Source organism: Protomyctophum bolini (genome assembly GCF_963924005.1).
Source record: "Protomyctophum bolini genome assembly, chromosome: 2".
Classification (NCBI taxonomy): domain Eukaryota; kingdom Metazoa; phylum Chordata; class Actinopteri; order Myctophiformes; family Myctophidae; genus Protomyctophum; species Protomyctophum bolini.
In genome coordinates this window covers 12038397-12062668 of record NC_137863.1, presented here as the reverse complement: position 1 = coordinate 12062668, position 24272 = coordinate 12038397, and the positions used below count along the sequence as shown (strand labels likewise).

At 40.7% G+C, this 24272-nt stretch overlaps 1 protein-coding gene across 1 annotated transcript in view; it reads right to left on the bottom strand.

Moving 5' to 3' along the window:
- The window catches only part of cntn4 (contactin 4), a 130609-nt gene extending 107018 nt beyond the window's left edge, over nucleotides 1–23591 (bottom strand). Inside the window, exons 1-2 of the mRNA XM_080788291.1 lie at nucleotides 23466–23591; nucleotides 1518–1650 (exon numbers count right to left, since the gene is read on the bottom strand). Of these exons, the coding sequence (XP_080644417.1) occupies nucleotides 1518–1650; nucleotides 23466–23517 (185 nt within the window). The 5' untranslated portion in view covers nucleotides 23518–23591. The remainder of the gene's footprint in view (nucleotides 1–1517; nucleotides 1651–23465) is intronic.
- Between the last annotated feature and the right edge of the window lie 681 nt (nucleotides 23592–24272).

The following is a 24272-nucleotide window of genomic DNA, read 5'->3' as shown; positions in this document are numbered from 1 at the left end:
AACCAAAATCCAAACAGTAAAGTAAATGTCAATGATTTCATGTTCAGAGTTGAGTGTTGACGACATAGTAATTTCCAGCAAAGAAGAGATTACATATCTTGGCTGTATTCTTGTCAACAAAACTGACAGGTGAAAGCATGGCAACAAGGGTAATCAAAAAAGTAAACCAAAGAACAAGATTTCTGGGCAGAATTTCCTCGTTTGTCAACAAAAGTGCTCTCAAGACTCTAGCTGTCTGCCCTCTGTACCCAAATACCTGACAAACTATCTCAAAAAGTGAGCGACTCCCACAACCACAATACAAGAGGAAGTGAGAACAATGATCTGGTATCACACTTTCAAAACAAACATGGGCAAATTGCCACCCAAGCGTGGAATGCCCTGACTCCATCCCTCAAAAAATGCAAATCCCTGGCATCCTGTACATATTTGAATTTTGTTGTTATTTTTCATGTCATGATTATAAATTGTACATGGTACATGGGTGTGTTTTGGGCATAACATGAATTCCGTTCCCTTTAAGAGCCAGGTGCACCTGCACCTAGTGCATTGCTATTAAATGACAGAATTGGCAAGTTGGAGAAATGAGCAGTTTTTTCTGATGAGGAAACACAATCTGCTTGTGCATGTGACTGCATCTTCTGGCATCACCAGAACAACAGTACAACTGCCAAAAGTGATAATGATTCAGGAGACAGGGAAAACAAAACCTCACACACACTGACTGATATTAACATTTATTTTGCTGGGGAATTCTTCAAAAATAATGGTGCTAGAGTGCCAAGAGATGAGGCAGATTTTACTCTGCTGAAAAGCCCCCCGCCCCAGAACCGGGAGGCATAACCTTCCGTTCTTACCTCTGGTACATCTAAGTCTCTCTAATAAGCATTTAGGAAGAGATAATTCCTGAAGTCAGAAATGAAGTCAGAACATTTCTCTTTTGGTCAAAACCATGGAGATTTAGAGTTATGAGCCATTATAATCCTATATATATAACATATATAAAAAACATATAAGTGCACAGCAGTGTGCATGCACAAAACACAAGGAGTACACTGAAGAAGGAAAGGCCAACCAATCAATTAAAAAGACCTAAAGACGCCTACAGGTATACACGTCCATGGAACCCCGTGGTTTTGATTCTAAAGACGTGTATCGTCCTTAGCATAATGTAATTTACAGCTAAACATTGCTCTCAAAAATGTTTTTGAAAACATTTGAGCGAGAAATAGACGAAGCGGTACCCTAAAATGGATTCTTGATCAACTCACTTCCTTGTTTTCCACTTCGTGTCGGTGGTTAAACCCCCTGTCGGTGAATTATCTCCCGACAATGACCACCTAGGCAGATATTATCCCTTACTTATCAACTTAATCACTTATATATATAATTTTTTTTATAAATATGAAAAATCTGAGAGATATGTCTTCACATGACCGTAGAGATATGTGTAGATGATGCGCAGGGGGGGACGGGGACGACGACAACGACATGAAGCACTCTTCTGTTGTACTTACCGGTAAAGGGGAGGTGGGCTTCCCTGTGCCTCACAGCTGAACACAACCTCTCTGTTCTTCTCCAAGGAGTCCACAGGGAACACAATGCTGCCAGGTTGCTTGGTGAAGACAGGACTCTGCAGGACACCACTCTCTGCAGGGTGGGGAGGAAAGACAACACAGGCGGCTTGACACTTAGACACAGAACCTGCTTGCAAAACAGGCAATTAGTCAGCGGTGGAAAACAGGTCAGTACTTCTAAACCATTAGCAGAGCAAAACCACAAGCACACACAACACATCAATTCATTCTGCCTGTCACACAAGACCACAGCACGCAGAAGACTGATCTGAAATGAGACATGTCTTCAGAAGCCATTTAGGTGGTAATAAGATAGCTCCTGGTTTATATTGAACAATCGTCAGGCAAAGTGTTTTCATTCGCCTTTTTGTCAACTTACATCCCATTTACTCACATTGTAGATTGGAGTGTTGTCCCTGTAGATTAGTTGTGTGGTTTGTGTTCCTCAGTTGTGTATGATGCACACAATGGAAGTCTCCATTTACTCCACTTTGCAGTGTCATTATGTGTGTGTAAGCGTGTGACTAAATTGGCAGTAAGGATGTGGAATAAAGCATAACTAATATTCTTTGTAACCCTCTCATCTCTGCCCTGGGGGTGGGATTAGAGGCGACTTATTTCAGTAGAATATGTTTACTTTAAGCTTCTGTGCTACTATAGGGATCAGTCAATGGCCGATGCAGGCTGCATATGGAGTCCTATAGTAACCCACACTAGTCCATTACTTTCATTTTGATATTTTGTTTAATATTCATAGTTCTTCTTGCTAAAACACTCTCCAGCATAACAAGTTGACCCATATAGTTGTTTAGATTGTGTCCAATATATTTAAAAGCAATGTGCTGTGTAATAACTAAAACTTTGAATTATTGGCAGTGGATCCCATGGTTATGTTGGAGGTTGATAACAGCTGAATGCTTAATTCACTGTGTATGCATAAAAGGATAAATGATGAATCAAATAAAATCACCCGTGTGAAGTGAGGGGCGCTTTTATCATCATACATCATACATCTCATTCCGGCCAATCAGAATTTGCGTCCTCACCTTCGTCTTCAATGTTTGTGTTACACACCGTTTGTGTTTACCCAAACACTCAAAATTGTAATACGCTAAACCCGCTATTTGTTTTAAGTGTTTAATTCGCCGTTTTTTAATACGCAGAAACTGCGGCTTTGTCGCGGACCTGGTGACGAGGCCGTTACGTTATGATGACGAAACCGGAAATCAACCCATGCTCTGGGTTGCTAGGGCTTCTGGGAAATTGAGCCCAATGCAAGCGAACGAGGGGGTAGAGACAATCTTGGCTCGCTTTGCTCTTTGTCTGTGACCTGGATCAAGGAAGTGGCTTTTTTTTTGTCGGCTTAATAACAAATGCTGGGAGTGTTTACTAGCGTTTTTTCACGGATCAAAAGCGCAAATACTTCAGCGTATGCTGCAAAGGTAATAAAACAATCTAGGCAGCGTAGGATGTTTGATTAAATAGCGGGGAACGCGTGTTAAGCAGTAGAACTGTTACATTTGCCTTAAGAAAGCTATGACAGAGACAAGGAGGCTCTGGCAGGAATCCATCCTCTGCCAGCAGGAGCACTCGTGGTTTGGGAGGCAAATGTCTCCGCCACTGTGCTACCATCAGCCTGCACACCACAAGACCCTTGAATACAAATCACACATTGCATGGACCCCATGCGGTGAATCAATTAACAACAAAATAAAATAAAAAGGTGAGAGCTGCAGAACATTCGGCATCATTTGAAAGCAGGGCAATGTCATTACTGTGACTACAAATGATTGTCTTGATAACCCACCCGCTGTGACCACAAAGAGAATTATAGCAAACAAAAGGGACACGGCAGCAATGGGAGAGAGGCATAGTGAGGTTGCTGATAGTACCAACATAGAGTATATGTACAGACCAACAACAGATAGGTAGGCTATAGCATCATTGAGATGACATTAGTGCAGTTGTTTATGTTTTACCAGGATATCATTATACTGTAGGTCTACACCCATATATACTTTGTATGCACATATTATTTAATATCATATTATGATCATTATATTATTAATCTATCCTATGCCATTATTATATATTTATTTAAAAATAAACAGAATAAAATAATTTTCTATACTGTATGTCACATTATACTAAAAGTATCGTTTAATTTACAGTGAAAATTTTCAGTCACTCAGTGCTGTGTGTAGATGTGGCCAGAACTATATGTATTCACATTCTTAAGCATAAGTACAACTCTCTCATTGATTCAATATGTTTTGTATGCAGACCTGTAGTTACTGTAACACAGAAATGTCTTTTAGCAAAACGCATTAAAACGAGGTCCCTGATTAGTATGGAGAGGTGTCCTGTCTTTGTTTGTCTGAGTAATCAATCACTCACGCTAACAGCTCTTTAAACATTTGGTTGGATACACACTCCGCTGACTGGACCTTGTTGAATAGTTGGTTGAAAATTAATTAGGTATTTGTTGACATTGTCACAAGCAAAACATATTTTACCAATATAATTCACAAGTCAAGGACTTTTAAGACAATTAAAATGCAAAGTGATTAAAGGCAGAGACAGTTCCATGTTATTTTAACATGCTTTTATACGAATATCAACACGTGATTACATCTAAAAGGGTCGTGAAAAAGGAAGACAGCAATTTGCAGGTCCATTTTCACACTTGAACACTCAGAATTTTACTGTGTAAGCCCTGCAAAAGCCCAAAGCAAAGCTCCCTGAAACCTGGGCTTGTGCAGCGGCAAGCGGTAAGTCTAGGCTCTCGCCTCATTACCCCTTCCTTCAGCATGGCTGTGGACTTCAGGCTAATGTGTGCTTTGTCTGTGTGCCCTCGAATGAAAAGTTCACCTGCCATGAGTCAAAAAACAAAGATTTGTTTCAAATCTTAAAGCATTTCATGACATTTGTGACATACTCATACTTTTTACACGCACACTTTATTTTTGAGTGGTGCAACCACTCAAAAACAGCCAATGTCTTGCTGTTCCAAGGAACAGCAATGTCTGTGTTCACCGTTAATGTGACTATGAGCACCAGTATGACTATGAGTACCAGTAGGGGCGCTGTTGTGCCAGAAACAGAGAGAGAGAGAGAGAGAGAGAGGGAGGGGGAGGGGGGGGTTGCACCACTCAGTTCACACAGTGTGATTTTTACTTTACGCCAAAAATAGAGAAAAGATGGATTTATGTTCATGACCCTAGCCAGTGAAGTACATCATTTTTAAGGTGCATTGGTTTATCAACTGATTTAAATAAATATAAAAATCTGGTCATTCTAGAATCTAACAAATGGTGGTATGCTTTGGCAAAGGATCAGTATTAATGACAAGTTTAAAAGGGAGTTGTAGTTAATGGGTTAAAAATGCCAGGCATCGGTATGTTCTTTTAAATAAAAATAATACAAAATACAAACTATTAAAACTAACTTTTCTGAATAGATGATATTTCTGTCTTAACTAATTAAGTAGAACCCCAAGTTCAACTTCAGCGTGCATTGTTCTGTGTTTTCAGTACAACAATCTGTTGTTGGTAGGCTGTAGAGTGTAGTCATTGCTTTTGAGTCATGACGCTTCCAAAGCTTTGTTAATTTACTGTGAACAAACAGATGAAATTGGAAAATTGCCAACATTGAAATTAAATTACCGGTACATGATTTGGATTTCATGCAGATGTCCGTCTTCATGTATTAGCTGTGAACATGCTTTGAAAAAGATAATTAATTGATGGAGACACAAGGTTTATGAATGTAATGTAGGATTAATGAATGTTTCTATTAGTGTATGTAAATGAATAGTTATACCCCAATGAAGGAAGCTTTGTGTTTCATGGACAAATTGTACAAAAGGCTTAAAGTCGTCCAACAATATAATCAAATAGTTATTCATATGCTATAAACTCACACAGCTTTTGAAAGGAAGAGAGCTAAATTATGCATATAGCACTTTACAATGTGCATTATATTCACCCATTCATACACCAACCAAGAAGCATCGAGCAGTTAGGGGTTAAGTTTCTTGCTCAAGGACACCATGACATGCAGCTAGGAGAAGTAGGGTATGGAAGTAAAATAAAATAAAATCAAATCGTACATTTTCTCAGGCAGTTGTCCCTTAAATACAATTCAACAAAACTCAAATGTATTTGTGTAGGCCTTAATCACTGTGATGGTCTCAAAGGGCTTTACAGGCTCACATTTAACAAAGGAAACAATACGACACCCCTTGTCCTTAAGTCCAAGACAAATCCCTTGATGGGAAGAGAAATGGAAGGTAGCTTTCCAGGAAGGACAAAGCTATTAAACGTTGATGCTGGTATAGTGGAAGCAATAACAATAGTAGCAAATACAAAGCATTTGAAGGGGGTAATTGGGCTGATGTTTTTTCTACTCTGACAGGTACTGTACGTCATTACAGCTCTCAGTAGAGTGACTGAATTTCCCAGTGGAAAAGCAGATGGGTATTTAGAATATATGATGCAACACAAGTATAGCACATACTGTACTCAGCAAACAACCTATAAAAAACAAATTATAAAACAACTTCCTAACATTAACAAGTACTAAGTCTGGAAATATTGCACTATATCAATTATTTAATTGCATTAAGTTGTGTTATTATTGTGCATGTATTGATTCAGTTCCCTATAATAACGAGATTGGCAAACATTATATACAATTCTGTGACTATAAAGGACAAATTAAAGGGCGTGTAAGTGATATTTTTTCTGTTAACATTTAAGGGGTCAAGCCCGAAGTAGCCTCGGAAACCCAGACGTTTTTATTTCCAGGGAGAAAAAAAAAGTCTGGGTCTGAGTCCACTTCAATTCGGCATAGAGTAGCGCAAACATTGGTCACTCTCTGCTGATTTCTGATCGTCTGCACCTTTGTTAAATTGACACACGCACACACGCACACATGTACACACACACACACACACACACACACACACACACACACACACACACACACACACACACACACACACACACACACACACACACACACACACACACTCCTCTCTCTCTCTCTGTCGCTCTAAGTAATTAGTCTCATGTCGCGCAGCTGCGCGTAGTTTCTCCCGGATCCTGCCGGGAGCTGCCTATGCCATAAAAAGCTGTCTGTTTTGTTCGTGTTCTTCTTCTCCCACCAAAAATAGCAATTATGGCTTAACCGTGGATTTTCACGAAACTTGGCAATATGGTAGAGGGCAATGCCAAATGGTGAGGCCGCGATGCCCATGACCATTGGCCAAAGGGTGGCGCTATAGCATTCAATTGAAAATGCAAACTTTGAACAGGCATAGCTCATGATCCGACAGCAATGACAGACAGCAATACAACTTGGATACACGCGTCTCCTCATGCCGGACAACTTTCGTGTTTGTAAGCGAAATAATTAAGCTTTAACAAGTAACTTTCCACATGTGCCTTGACTCATGTGGAACACATCTGTCACTTTGACCAGTAAGCTCCACCTTCAGATTTTCTGCCATTTTGAGCAGTTTGAAAAACCTGATTTTCTGCCAGGATTTTTGATCAATTTGCATGAAACGCTCCACGCACAATCTATAGACCATTATCGGAAATCCCAGTTGAAGAGAAGTTTGTATGTGAAAGTGTGTCAAATAAATATAGCAGAAGCGTTTCAATGAACTGACGTTAACTGTCTGCATTGAAGTGTATGATTCAACTGTTCATGGTTAATAATATTGTTTATAATTATTTAAAAAATATCTAGTATTAAAAAAGATAAGTAAGGGGGGGGGGGGGGGGGACGTGAAAATGTATACATTTGTAATATCGAATCGCAACAATCGCTGAATCCCAGAATCGTAATATAAATCAAATCGGCACCCTAGGTTGCCAGATCGTATCGAATGGGGAGGTAAGTGAATCATCCCACCCTAAACTTTCAAGTGACCCACGTGAAAATGTATATTCTGATTACTAAAGATCTGGAGAGGAGGAGACCCCTGTTACTGAACAAACTCACTACACTACAGCAATGATTACTATTAGAATAGAACTTTAACTTGAAAAAAAGGTTTCAAAAATATCACTTTGAAGCCAGACAACATCCAGTTACAGTAACTGGATGGCACATGACAGCCAAGTGCAAACACACAAAGGAAATGTGCACTCGCACGCACGCACGCACGCACACGCATGCACACGCACACACACACACACACACACACACACACACACACACATTGCAGCGAGAGATTGTGTAATTAATGCGATGCAGGAAGGCACTGTTCTTGAGGAACAGGTGTGCAAGCAGAAACTGTAACGCCTGCAGCTCAGCCTATCCTGTCCTACCCATTCTCCCTGTCTTATGTTGTTTTCAATTAGCATTGCTGCCTTATTAATAAAAAAAGGATCTACAAGCAAGCTGTCAGAGACGAATAGCATGTGGGCTCTGTGTTCTCGACTGCCATGTATCCATTGAGTGTCAGTAACATAAAACAGGGGTTCTCAACGATTTTGGCTGGGGACCCCCAGAAATGCTTTGGCCATGTCTCGCGACCCCGCCCCACCACCTTCCCCACCACCAATACAAACAGAATACTGAATAAATTAATACTGAAACCAGATATAATCATTAAGGAAAGTTTATGCATGCACCACATACTATGTAAACTCTTAATTTCCATAAAAATATATATATATATTTTGGGGACCCCCCAAAATAATTTGGCGACCCCCCGAGATATCACAACCCACGGGTTGAGAACCCTGAACATAAAACATAAATTTCTTAGTCTCAGTCTTGTTTGGTATAGGCTGTGTCACAAAATATGCTCTGCAATATCGCAAGCCCAATGCATGTGCACACAAAAAAAAACGCAACGCGATCATGACTGATTTCCCTCCAGTCGCATGAATAAAACATTTATTGATATGCATATCAAACAAAAGGAGTTGACAAAGCAAAACAAGGCCAAGGCGAAGGCACTGGGCAGCGGAAGAGAGCGGCGGCGCGGCGCTCTCCTCTCCTCTCCTGTCTGGTCTGAATTGCTAACGTTGCCTATTAGCAAGGGCTTGGCTGTGCAACCTCTGGGGAGGACCCCTCCTTCATCCTGACACACAAAGAATAATTGCTTCTCCAGAGGCAGAGCAGGTGAGTGCACCTGGAGAGGCAGACTCTCTAGGTTACTCCGACACAAACTTCAATTCCACTGACGAAAGCTTGAGCCCTCTAATGCTGTCATCAAGCAGATCTCTGCTCTAATGGAAGCTTTAATACGATATTACGATAAGCAGCAGTGTATGAAATGTTGAAAACATTATGGAGTCAGTGTGGTTTATGGGGCGTGCACGACGTGCACACACCCCCCCCCCCCCCCCCACACACACACACACACACACACGTCTCACTGTCCTGAAATGAAAGGGTAAAAGAGTGCCCTGCGCCTCTGTGTATGATTACTTTACTCAGCATGAAAAATATATTAACACACTTTACAAGAGGAACGACTTGGCTATTTTAAATTCAGTCATGCCCTTGAATATTACAGCAGATTAGAACACCTCACACACCTTGCAGTAATCTACTGCTAATCAACACACTAATCAACACATGATAATGAAGCAGGGACAGCTGGGCTGGTTAGGAGGTGTGTGCACGTGGACAAAGACCCAGGGGCACAAGGCCACAGAGTCTGCCCAGCAGCACTGGCTCAGCTGGCCTGGCACCAGCAGGCGCACTGTGGACTGCTCACCGAGCGGAATGACAGAGGTCGATGTTCATTCTGCTCATTGTGAAATGGCCTGAGGAGAGAAGGGGGAGGTGGCACTAGAAGAGACCTTGACATCAACTAAGACCATCTGATGTATATGACAACCTAGGTGCAACTAAGGGATGCCCTTCATGGTTGCGTGGGTGGATGGATGTTTGGATGGCATGTACTGTGACAATGAGATGCACCACCATAGACCATATTCAGCAAGGTGGCCACCCTGCTTTTTCAATGCAAAAATCCAATATGGCCGCTGTCTGAATATGGTCTATTGCTGTCAGGGAGATGTAAAGGGAAGTCCACCCTTTAAAATAACAGTTATAGAGACCGTTTGTTATTAGAGAAAGATCACTCAATATCTTAATTTCAAGAAAGATCAGAGAAGGAATAGTTTTTATTTATTAAATAAAATCTGGAGATTTACGAGTCTTGGCTCTGCCATTGCTTCTACTGTTAATAGACTGTTGCTTGAGGATTTCAACAGATTTCCTTCAATTTTGCTTGTAATGTCACTGCACTGGTGGCAAGTCAACACCAGCTTTTGTCTTATACTAGAACAAATAGCCTAGGCCCTATGGTATGTGCCCAATTATCAGTTTTATTTCTGGGAAAAGGTAGTAGTGTAATCGCTGCATGCTTGACCAAACATTGCCATAGCACCTTCATAGATATGTCTTGAGATGTCACAATTAGGCTTACAACTCAGGTATCTCTGTCTGGCTCTATAATTCACTCTATAAATTCTGCCCAGTAGTATCCATAGAGACCCACTGGAGCAAGCCACTGCATAATGTATGGAGCCCTCGCCCTGACCTTAGAATCTTATCCATTTATACAATGTCACAGTAAAAAATAATATGGGTACCTATCAGTCTCTTAATACAGAAAGTTTAACTTACTTTGAATGCTGAGTGTGCTTTGAAACTAATCAATAGGTATTATTCAAATTTACATACTCTGTATGCATATTTGTATTACATTCGTAATCTTGTGACAAAATTATTGTTACAATGTCGAGTGGTATTTCTGCTCTGCTGTGGGGCTTAATGGAGTCAGCAGGCTAAGCCGGCAGAAGTGCTGTATTGGGATTGGGCTATATACTGGTTTATTTAGGCTGAGTTGTAGTTTGCTTCAGCCACATGTTTGAAAAATAATGATTTCCATAGCTTATCAGGGTGTATACAGTATAGTGTATAGTAGATTGTCCTATTTTCCTTCTTGCAATATATTTGTAATAGTCAAGTACATATCATGTCCTGGTCGGCTCAGGCAGTGGATCAATGGTTGAATGTACAGGCTAACCTTGCATCAATTACTCCATTTGGCTAGTTTATCCATCCATCCATCCATAGTCCCATCTGCTCATCTATCTATCTATCTAAAATGCAAGTTCTGGATTTCAGCATCCCCTTCACCTCTGCGCTCCCAGCTGCCATGCAATATTTACCATAGAGCCCAACTGCTGACAAGCAACAGTCAAAATAAACATCTAATCTTAAGTTTAGGCCAATAGCTGGTGACAGCAAATGAATGTAGCCTATAGCCAAATATGGCTCCAAGAGTCCAGCACCTACTGTAGGTGAATGCACTGTGTGTGAGTGAGGTATTCATCAACTCCGACTCTAACCCTCACAAAATACTCTGCCCTCCAGAGAATTGTTCAGATCGTCTCAGAGGCCAAAACAAATGACTAGTACAGATGGTTTTCTGAGTGTCTGCATAGAGTTCATTAGAGATACCGTCCCTTCTGCTATTTCTAGATAATACAAGACACAAGCGGGTTCTACAAGTGGAACAGATACACTGGCTACACATGATCCAGTGTAGAAAATATATTTCTCCATGCTCCTGGAGGCCTGCCAGATGTCAGGGGAAGCCTCTGTGAAGAGAGGCAATGTAAAAGACTACATAAATGGGTTCAAGGTCAAGTAATAGAGAATATCTGCCCATATCTTTCATGCTTCCTCAGAGCTATTAGAATAGATAGTACCCTCACTGCACATAAGTAGTTCAGTGCGCTGGGAATATTCATCTTCTCTGTAGATGAGACACAGATACACGGAATACATTTTTACACTGCAGTTCTATTTCATACTCTAGTAGTACTACTACTAGTACTCTAGTAGCCGGAATACAAAAGAGTAAATGGGATGTGATCAAATCATTATTGTTGGATTGTGGATACACAAGCAAAGAAAATGCTTTAGTCATCTCATCTACAGTAGAACAACTATTAGCTGCTAGCACAGCTAACGCAAGTCACAAACAGAATAATAAATAAAGGTTGATACTTCATAGCAAGCAGTTAAAGGTGAACAGCATCTATGGCTAGGTCACAGTAATATCAGAGTATACGTGCATTTGGGGGGGGGGGGGGGGGGGGAGAGTATGCCTGACAATGAGTCTAGAGTGTTTGCTAAATGCCTAAATTGTACATTGTAAAAAGAAAAACCTTGGTCCTGCCAAATCTTGCACTATAAACCGGATATAGCGCACCTGAAGAAGCTATTCAAGCTTGATATGAACACATTTATGTTATGGTTAAATGCAGATGGGAACTTAATTTCAAAGCAGTTCCAATTATGTACATAATACATCTATTAATCCAGCCAAGCAAGGCCATGTGTCCGTGATGCTGTTATGTCGCTGTTATGTCTCTCTCTCTCTCTCTCTCTCTCTCTCTCTCATGCACACGCACTCTCAGCCAAGGCCATGTGTCACTGTCCGTGATGCTGTAATGTCTCTCTGTATTTCTGTTTCTAATGTTTTTGGGTCTCAGTGGAAATGCTATGGGATTATGCGGTACTAGACAGTAATATTGAATGATTATGAGGGACTAAACGGCACTTACATTTGCCGATGAGCAACTTAACGATTTGACCAGGGGTGGTTTTAGTGAACACCCAAACCAAGCAATTGCATGGAGCCCCAAGGCTCAGGGTGGCCTTGGGCTGCCACCTGAAAATGAATGATTTGAGTGCATGTTGATTTCTTCCTATTCCCAATAGCTTTTACACTCGCATGACTGAGAGGTCATTATGAACTATTTTTTTACATTTTGAAGTTGATTAACTTTGCTCATGAAGCTTTCAGAAGGTTCCCCTTCCATGACCATCATCATCCATCATCATTCCATCATCTCAGAATAGTTTTTACATCTGAAACATTTTCTAAATATGGATTTAAGCACATGCTACATTCAGGGTCACATTTTACTTCAGTGGTGTGTTAAGCTGAAAGGAATGTTGCATAAAGCCTCTTAGGTTGTCTCCTTGCAAACGTCTTAAGGCTTTCACAGAAATTACTGTAATACAGCACATGTGCTGTGTAAAGTTAAACTTCACTCACAGTATCATTATTGGTGAATGTGAAACTACTTAAGGGAAAATTTTAACTTCGACAGTTAAGGTACTGCAGTTTATGCAACCGGTATTGCAATGGTTTAGCAGGAGGTACCTGTAGCAGTGCATCCTTTACAACAAGTCAGACATACCAACAGCAAGGTCTTGAGCCAACGGCATGCTGACATGTGTGCTGTCCAAGGGAATCAATCCATTTCAGATTTGAAATAATTATTCTTGAGAATATAATAAGGAAAATGTTATATTGCTTCAGGCGTTGGTACGATGCTGTTAAATTGTTTTTATTTTGATGTCACACAAGGACCACAAATAATGTTGGAGAAAGCAGAAAATGAAAAGGTATATTTTGTGAAATATAGGAGGCAGACCAATCACCAACCTCCGTTTTGCGGATGACATTGATGGGCTTCCATGCAGATGTCCATGCAGACAAAACCAAAATGATGACCAACAACATCCGCTCAGACATCCAAGTCAACGGACAGGCACTGGACACGGTGTCTACCTTCAAATACCTTGGTGCAATTGTGTCCGATGAAGGAACCAAACGGGAAGTTCTTGCCAGAATTGCGCAAACAACTGCTGCCCTGGCAAAACTCAAGCCCAAAAGACAAAAACATCAGAGGCATCAAAGGTGAGACTACTGCGATCACTTGTCATCTCAATCCTTCTCTATGCTTGTGAAACTTGGACTCTTACAGCTGAGCTACAGAGGAGAATACAGAGTATGGAAATGAGATGCTACAGAAGACTCATGGGTATCTCCTACACCCAACATGTCACAAACAAGGAAGTACGGCAAAAGATCAGCCAAGCCCTCGGCCCACATGACCTTCTTACCACTGTGATAAAGCGTAAACTGAGGTGGTATGGACACATCACCAGATCCTCAGGCCTTGCAAAGACCATCCTGCAAGGCACCGTACAAGGAGACAAAAGAGGGAGACAAAGGGAGGGAGACAAAAGAAAAGATGGGAAGATAACATCGGAGAATGGACACACTTGAAACTCAGCGAGGCAATGAGAGCTGCCGAGGACAGAGAGGGATGGAGAGAGCTGGTCAACAGATCGTCTGTGGTGCCCCAACGACCCTCCAGGGTTACGGGATAAGTGAGGTGATTTTGTGAAAGGACCAAGGACAGCTACTCTGATCAGTCACTTTATAAAGTTTATCCACTTAACCCTCTGAGGTTTACTCAGATAGAACAGAACTGAGTTACAACTGCACTTGCTTTTTTCCATCTACACCAAATCTCTTCACCAAAAATTGCCAATCTACACAGTACAAGCACCACCCCTTCTCACCCTCCTCCACCCCTTCACTTTATGTGAGCTTTCTTTTTCGTTTGTATTCATTTTGTTTCTGTCTTCGGCATAGTATGCTCGAGTGTTGTGTGAACATTTGTATTTGTTTTCATTCTCAACGTGCGTCTTGGCCCAAACCAATCAGGGAACCCATTTAACTGTGCGCGACAGTCAATGGAATATGAACCAGGCTTCAGACCCTGCCAATCCTACATTCCTCCACACCTGCTTCTCATCAACTCAAAACTATTTACAGTACTAGTTTTTACCCGTTCGAATATATGAACACCAAATGATGTACAATGTGGGTAATGCGATGTAATAGATCATGGTATTGATGTATGTATTTTGAGTTGTACTCAGTCTGGGGCTGGGGGAGGGAGTTGGGATGAGCCTGGTAAAATGTATATTATTATTAGGCAGGTGGTCCGCAGACCCCAAAGTGGTCCGCGAAGCATGCCGTGGGGTGGTCTGTGTATTCCTCATTCGGAATCAGACGTCTCTCTCTGTCGTGCGCACGCACGCACAGTACAGTACAGTACAGTACAGTACAGTACAGTACAGTACAGTACAGTATGGAGTAGTATAGTACAGTACAGTACAATACGGAGTAGTATAGTACAGTACAATACGGAGTAGTATGTGCAATACAGTACAGAGTAGTACAGTACAGTACACTACTGAGTAGTACAGTACAGCACTACAGTACAGTACGACTAGTACAGTACCTGTACAGTACAAGTACAGTATGAGTACAGTACAGCACCACTCAGTTAAGACGGGTCTGATTGTTTTTTTAACTTGTATGTTTTAACCGCTGTTTAAGGGTTATGCAGTGCAGCCGTTATCTTGACCTGTGTTTTAACCGCTGTTTAAGGGTTATGCAGTGCAGCCGTTATCTTGACCTGTGTTTTAACCGCTGTTTAAGGGTTATGCAGTGCAGCCGTTATCTTGACCTGTGTTTTAACCTCTGTTTAAGGTTATGCAGTGCAGCCGTTATCTTGACCTGTGTTTTAACCTCTGTTTAAGGGTTATGCAGTGCAGCCGTTATCTTGACCTGTGTTTTAACCTCTGTTTAAGGTTATGCAGTGCAGCCGTTATCTTGACCTGTGTTTTAACCGCTGTTTAAGGGTTATGCAGTGCAGCCGTTATCTTGACCTGTGTTTTAACCGCTGTTTAAGGGTTATGCAGTGCAGCCGTTATCTTGACCTGTGTTTTTGCCCACCATCTTGGACTCCATTGCTGCTATTGAACTATGCCTGTTCTCCAACTTTGCCTCTGCTTATCATTTGGATTATTGGATTATTTTGTCTACTCTGTGACAGTCTTTGTCAGATATTTGGATTAGTTTGAAACTGCCCTCCTTGTTCTGACTTCTGCCTGCTTCACCATTCTGTAATCCTTGTCCCTTCCTTTACTCATAATTAATTCATTGTACTGCGCTGCATGCCTCCGGTCATTTAACGTGGGGGAGAAAGGTCCTGTAAGAGTCACTCTGCCTGACCTACAGTATGGGCAAAAACACTAAACACTAAACACAACTGACTGTCACATTTATATGATTACTTGAGAGAGCATTCTTGAATTCATGTATTTCACATGTACAGTACAATGCATTTAACATTTACTTTCTAATTAGACATACTGTATATGAGCAATAACTGTCAATCATTCTGTCATTAGCAGTGTTTGAAGGGTTTACTTTTTCATCCCCAATTTAGTCATTATGACAATTGTTTGAAATAATGATTTACTGATTGATTGATTGATTGATTGATTGATTGATTGAATAGATCAAAGTTGAGAGATGTGCCACAGCAACAGGGAAATGGATAGTAACTAGTTACACAAAAGTAACTAGTAACTAGTGGTGAGGTGTTTCCTCCAAGTTTACATTGTGTTCCCCAGGGCCCGGGGAACACAAAGGAATATAATACAAATTGTGACAAAAAAGATACATATGATATAGAGCTAATAGAGCCATATTCAATGGGAATCAACAGTCCAAACTCAAGTTTAGCCTTTGCACTTCCTAACAACATTTTGATGGATATCTCAATAAAACCAACGAGAATACACGAGTAGGTATCATTAGCTCCCTCCCATTCAATACCGGAATCATTCCAGGCTTTCTCCTCAACAACCTTTAAACATCATCAATCTTTATTTCACCTGTGGTATATAGAGTTAGAAAAGTAATACGTAAATAATGAATAGGTAAATATCAAATAAGTTAACTATGTAAATGAACAAAGATATTAGAACAGTAACTTCTCCTATGAGAAAGCCTTGGACTGAGGAAGGCCATAATTTTGAAATGGCTTCTGAATAGTTTTTTCCTGATGAAAGACAGAAGGCACAGATGATTAAAAAAATTATCTGAATTTAATCACTAACCTTTCCCTTAAAGATATTGAATTGAATCAGAGTCACGCCATAAATGGTCCACACACCAGTAACACAATTACAGAGCAACCATCACACAGTGACATTGTTGGTGGTGTTTTCATTTTTTATGACCATACATACTGTATTACTGCATACAGGGGCGGCCTTAAGGATCGGGAGGCCCCGTTCATGACGTCATCATTTTTATAATTAATAATTATTAAAAAAAGTCAGTGTGTATTAACGGACACATATCGGATCACAAAAGCAGCTTGCTTGATTAAACATTTTTTTTACTTTAAGGTATAACTGGAAGGCAGCATTGGCTATACAATGATGCAATCGCAACAGTCAGCGCTGCTAGTGCAGAGAGTGCACACACTGGGAAGTGGGAACAATTACAACCAAACAACACACTATACTACTACTACCATTTCTTTTTTCCAATTTTTTTAAAATATATTATAAGGCCGCCACTGACTGCATACGATGCATGAGTAGTGGAACTCTCATAGTCTAAAGCAGCTGGTTTGATGTTCTCCCCGTGTCCCCTAGGGTAGGTACCCTCACAAAAACATGCCGTAATCCTGGTCTCTAAACTACCTCCCCCTGGCTAACCGGGGGCACCTGATGGAGGGGAAAGGAACTGGTCTGAATAACGTGTTCCTTCCATGCGCTACGTCCGGCCGGGGAAACTCTCCCCTGTCAGGTGAAAAGAAGCAGCTTGGACTCCTCATGTATAGAAGAAAGCATGAGGTCAGTCCGCTGCCCCACCAGGTTGGCAGAGGAAGTGTAGCGCCCAGGATTACATTAGATAATTGACACTGGGTGAAAAAATGGGTTACAAAATTGTGGGATAAAACATTAAATAAATAAATAATAATAAAGCAGCTGGTTTGTAACACATCCAGTGGTTGAAAAAGTACTCAAATGTTTTACTTAAGTAAAAGTATCAATACTGCAATGTAGAAATATGCATGTAATTAGTTACTTTACATCACTGCACGCATCCTAATTTATATTGGATGTGCATCTTGTCGCACAGCGAACATGCCGGTATGTACAATCTCACATCCAAAACAGGTTTAACAGTGTGCTAAAGTGAAACAGTGGTTGTGGTGAATAAAAGAAGGTTATCAGTCAGCCTAAAGAGTAGAGTATGCTATTGTTTCACATACACAGTGCAGCTCCGAGGAAACATCTGAGTGTAGTGGAGTGGGGGCTAGTGAATGGGACTGTGCTCTCTCTCCCCTCAACAACTACTGTATGGCTGAGAGAGAGGCCCTTGAGCAGCTCACTATCCAACTGAATGTAAGACTTTGATCATGCAGAGCAGCTCAAAGGTTTTTGATGTGTGGCTGTGTACGGCTGAAAAAGTGTGCTCGGGGAACATTCCCCGGGTAAATAAACATACAAAAAAGGAAAAAGTATTCTCCCCTTTAATTAATGTTCCACTCAGATAAATATTTATCTGAGAGCAGAAGCATAGGCCAGAAAATGCCTTTGCTACAGAAGTGATTCTCATTTCTCAACGTTTTTAATTTCAAGGACCCCTTTTATGCATTAGGCCATACATGGACCCCCATTTGATAAGATTACAATCTCTGGGACCATAATATAAGAATAGTTTTAATGTTAGACATGAAGGTCGTTAAGGTCTAGATTCAAGAACACCTTTACTAGCTAGGTAGGTACAGTACTGTTGGTATGGAGATAACAGTGAAACTGATCAAAATAGCCATTCTTGAAAATTCTCTAGCATTTTGTTATGTTAAACTCTTATTAGTTCAATCTGATAATTGGTGCATTGCTCATTCAACTGTCAATGTAAGCCTTGAGCAAATTGGTCATTCCTGCTCAGGGGGGTGATCACACCGAGACAGGTCGCTAGAAACGTGTCACCAGCAACACCATTGTTGTCCTATTATTTTTAGATGGATTATAATATTTTCCACTCAAACGTATTCTTGCTTCAAACCAAAACACAGAGGATCCCTGTTTAAAATAGATCTGAGAGCTGAATGTAGAGAGGATACATTATGTTGCTGTAGGCTATACACTATCAAATAAATCCTCGTGTCAACTCTGAGTTACAAATGGATAAATTCACACCAAGGATTTTACTGTGTATGATGACTGCCCCTTCTGTTTTCTTTTTGATAGATTACAACTCAGCTAAGCCATGAAAATGACAGCAGAATTCTGGTTTGCACTCAAAAATTAATGTCAATAATACAGCAGCAAAGATAATCATGAAATAGGGGTTAGAGAGTTTATACAGAATGCAATTATTCGAATTCGTGAAATGCTAGGTGACAGGAATGCACATGTCTATGTCTATTTACTGTAGATAAATATTTACTGAGGATGTGTACAAAGTTGATCTTTTCTAAACTATTTTCCTCCTAGCATGCTAACTCATCTTTGTTGTTTCAGTAGATGATTTCATTTGTCTCTCCAAAATAATGTTTTGGGACATCTGAATAAGGTACTAAACTTAAATAATATAGAGCGTCGCAGTCCCGCCCCCCTTTCATGACATCCCCATAGACATTTCAAAAAGTATTTATTTAATACGCTCTATAGTAGCAGTTGAAAATGCTAATGTTATGCATCCTTGACAGTACATTAACGTTCCAATTGTGCCAGTCCTCTACAATGTAATAATATTGTCAAAGCTGTGGTCGACTACACAAAAATCTTCAGAGCTTCCAAGGTTGGAATAGTCATACACCATATGTGGAAACGCACAATTAGCCGCCATTTAACCACAGGCACGTCCTCTAGGGGTCCTTCACCCATGAGGCATGACCAAATATATATTGAGTGAGTACTGTGTAGGCCTAGTTGTGCATTGCATTTGCTTGAAGGAAGTGTATATACTATGGGTGTGTGAGTGTGCGGCGTGTGCCTACCTACGTGTGTTACGTGTGTGTGTGTGTGTGTGTGTGTGTGTGTGCACGTGGGTGCACGTGGGTGCGTGTGTGCTTGTGAGTGCATGGGTGTGTGTGTGCGTGCATGGCCTTGTGTAAAATGCTGAGCCTGCCTGGGAGGCCGACCCCTTTAATCTCCTCCAAAAAAGCATCTCAGGGTGAAGAAATCTAAATTCTTCTGTGACAGCACCCAAAATCTGAGGGAAAAGCTGCTACTCTACTGGGGGGTGAAGTGTCTAACAGAAGTAAATGGAAGTGAAGGGGGGTGCTGCCATCATCATGTTAGAATAAACTGAGGCAACAAGCAGGAAATTCAAATAATCTGGAGCCAGGACTCTGCATGCATTTAGGGCAGTGGTGTAAACTGGGAAGAGCGACTCAGAGCGAATTTAAATTTACTGTACCACAAATGCACGCACGCACACATGCACGCGCACACGCACGCGTTCAATTTAAGCTGTGCGTCTTTGCTTTTTCAGCTGACATTGAGTAGGCTGCTTGACCTTTTCTGTCTGCCTCGTAATTCACCTTTGCATATTGTAAATATGCATCAAGAGCAGTGACCTGAAAGTACACACAGCATACCGGCATTACGTGACTCAAAGGAGGAAAAGAAGCATTTTCTCTGCTTACTTGAACATTAATTTTGGACTTAAAAAACACCTTAAAAAACAGTGGCTGGTTAACATAAGATCTAAAGGAGAGGAGAAGAGGGGAGAGGATAACCCCCAAATTACCAAACACATAAATAATAATAATAATGATGATGAATAATAATTAAATAATAAATAAAATAATTAAAAAATAATTACATTTACCATGAAAACCTAGCCTGGATCATGAAAACCTGCATCTCTCGTTCGTCCCTCCGTTAGTTAGTCACCCCACGCCTCCATATATGGTCACGCCTCGTGACATCACACCTCCATATATGGTCACGTCTCGTGACATCACCGTGACATCACACCTCCATATATGGTCACACATTGTGACATCACGCCTCGTGACACGTCATCTAACCCTGGATAACCATAAATGTAGAAGACTTGATCATCATCACCTAGATCTGCATATATGGAGCCGGCCAGCAACTCTACATCTGACCTCAAACCACACCATTCTGACATTCCATATGATGATCTGATCTGACCTCATCAAACCCTCTATACTCAAGACACACTCCATATATGGCCAGTACAGTTGATCTGACTCCCCCATGCCAAAGCACCAGCACTCGCCCAGCAGTCTGCCGTCACCCAGGCGGAACCGTGCTTCTCGCCCTCAAGGCGTCTTACTCATAATAATAAGGTTGCATTTACTATGATAACCTGCATCTCCTGTCCGTTAGTCATGCCTCCATATATGGTCACGCCTCGTGACATCACGCCTCCATATTTGGTCACGCCTCATGACATCACGTCTTACTGGTTTTATATTATTAATTATAAAACAACACTCGGTCACGCATTTATGACTGGCAATATGCGATAGACAATTTCTGCCTTATCAGTGCTCAACATTTTGAATAGGCCTATATCCTACTTTTTAATGTTGGCTAAGTTCTAAACTAATTGCAATGTTGAATTGTAATGTGTTTGTAGAATACTATAGCCTAATGTCTTTTTTACCAAAGTGCCAATTTGGCCACTTTCTTGTTCCTCCAAAAATTCTTCTCCAGATTACTCTCCCGTGGACCGGCACCACTGCAAGGACTTTGGTGTGTGTAAGCATCCTCTTGCACAGTGTTTACATTGGCCTAGAAGAAAAACTCTGCATGGTTCATAGAGCCAGTCTACAAGCTCACAGTGCGTCGCGGATACAGCGCATTATGAGCTTGTTGATCAGCAGTACACACACCTGCGACGCGCCGACCAGAGCCATCTAATAGAAGAGTTACGATATTGAGGGGGCAGAAACCGAGCGCTCGAGCGCTGTTCATGCAGCCTGGAGAGGGACAAGCTGGAGTTTGAAATACATTGTTTCAATGAGGGCGGCGCAAATAAGAGCAATTTTAGGCATGTGTGCAACATGCCAACTGTTTTAAAGTATTGTACAGTAACAACTAAAGTCTCTGTAATGTTTATGTTGTACGATTACTACAAAACAATCTAAAATGAGTCCAATGCATTTCTGCCTACTTCCGGACCAGGACTTGTCCCTATTTGTTGCCCCTGTTCTCAATAATAGTCTATGTAGGAGACTAGCCATATCAGACAGCTTATTTCTGAAATCATACTGTGAAGACAGTCGAGTAACGTCACTGTCTCCGTTTGCTGAAGAGCTTCAGCTGATGAAGTAAGTACATTTAACTAAAGAGATTCAAAGGACCACAATGGAAACAAGCCCTGGAACAGGGATGCGAGGAGTGCAACGTGAAGTGGTTTTGAAAAAAGCGTGTCGCGGCTGTCCCATTAAGGTATGTTGCCCAATCAGAGGCCGACTTTACATGCGTGCTATAGGTTGCACATCCATTTGAAGAAGATGATGCGCCATGATACCTGTGTCATGTCACACACCCGCTTGGGCACATAATGATGTTTTAGAGAAAAGCAAAGTGCTAAAAACCACTTGGATTTTCATAGATAAACTTCTGCAATAAAAAGATGGCAAACTCTCTTTGACCCACATTTGATATATGCAAGGGATAATAATTGGTGATAAAGTTTTGGCTTAAATCGTGGCTACAGTATTATTAGTTTGATATGTAATGCCACAATGAATATGAGGTCATCAAACAGTTGGATCTTGAGCATCAAAGCAATTTGGACTAACAATATTGTATAATGAATACATTAATTTAGCTTTTAGATTGTATGCGTATTCAACAATTGTTCATTTCAAAGAATTCTAAAGGTTATCAGCTCATTAATAGCAGGTTAATTCTCTTCTTGCAATAGTTTACAGAAGTGATCTGAATGGGCTATCGTCTCCATGAGCACTCGTAGCATTCAGGTCAATTATCAGGATCACCAGCTGCCTGCTGTGAGATCATGTGGGATTGATTGCTATTGGGATAGTGCTAAAATGTCTGCCCAGGAAAAGCTAGCCCATGGCCAAGGATTCCCATTAAATAAGTCAAATGTGATAATTTAATGTGCAGGGGAGGGCAAAAGGTGCAGAACAGGTCGGTAAGTGTGTGCTGAGTAATGAGTAGGAGGATTTTCCACAACAGTGACCTCATCAATAGAGCCTTTTCTTCATCTTGATTGGTATAATACCTCTTGATTAAACACGTTGAGTAATTCAACTTGTTCTCTGTTGACCCCACCTATTTGTAAGGGAGACAAATTAAAGTCCTCGGTCAAAATGTGATCAATGCCAGAGAGCCGTGGGTGAAATGGTCACCACTGCATAATGAAGCTATAATTCAACTTTACCACACATTCAATGAATGATGGACATTTAAAAAACCCAGTGAGGGTGTTCAGTTGACTCATATTATGCCCTTTTTATACGTTTGAAAGATAGATATCATACACCTCTTTTCACTACAGTAAGCCATGACTTACTACAGTAAAAAACAGCCAACCAAAGACCAAAGAGTATTAAATAACGTTGCAGTAATTAAAAATCACAATATTTTATCAAATTATTGAGAGATTTGCTTGCTCGCTTGCTTGCTTGATTGATTGATTGAGCTTGACTGTGCCTTCATAAACTATTTTGTTTTTTGAAGTGGCGCTTCTGTGCAGAAAAGATTTACATTTCGCTGCACTTTCACTCCAGATAAAATATCCCATTTCACTGCACTTTCACTCTACAGTCTACATATAAAATATCACACTTATGTCTAACATTGCTGTCAATTCACATTTTCATTTTTAATATCCGTAACACGCTTTCCTTATTAATATTCACAAAGTTAAAGCTAACATTCTCCAACTGCCAACTTTAAACTCAGATACAACACACTGAGGAAATTAAGAAATGCAATATTGCCTGTAATTATTCAATAACAATTACTCCTTGATTTAATGAATCCCACACCTTATCTATCTAGATGGGGGAAATCATTACGTTCACTTACGGTTAGTCTATTCACACTTATTATGGTTTTCATATCGTAACCTGCCTCAAATACATAAAGACTCACTCTTCACAAAAAGACCAGTTAAAAGTTGTTAATAACCTACTTTACCTGCAAGAGACCCCATAAGTGACAGCACCAGCAGTTTCCATGACAACATCATCTTCAAGGGTGTGGGGTCAAGAGTCTCACATCCAATCACAACGTATGGACTCCTGTTGATACCTCCCCGCGTCCACAATCTGTATAAAAAGTGATATGAACAAAACACTGTGATATAAGGTAGACATATCCTTGTTAAGCATTCCTTTAAAAAGTGTCATCTCTGGAAATGACATTAAATTAGTTGTTTTTCCCTTAATCTCTTAATGTATATAAAACAATGAACTCTACCGTATTCGATAATAAATGACTACATTGTGTCCTACATATACCATGACCTTGACCCAGCTAAGGGGAAATTACCTTTATGTGTACATATGTATGTGAACTCTAAAGACAGTGTAGGCCTACTGTACTTTCATTGACACCTTGATGTATTTTTACATGAAATACACTGAAATATTGGCAGTTAAATCACTACAGACAACTCCTTGGAGAACAGGTCTCCTCTCCTCCAGTCCGGGTTGCCTACCCAGAGCCCGCAAACTTCGGTCATACCCACATGGAATGGGATCTGACAAATTACATTTACAAACAGGGCCTATTTTGTTTCATGACCCAAGAAATCCAGTGAAAAAAGATTGATTGATTGTAAAACCGTTCAGGAGTTATAGGTAAGTTCGGCACAACTACCAATCTAAGTGACTACTGGCCAATCACAGAGCGTTGTTTTTGTTTCCAGGACTTGGCAAAACACTGTCGTAGTTGATTGTATCGGCCTATACGGATCACTATCTCAGTGGTGCCCCCACCCCC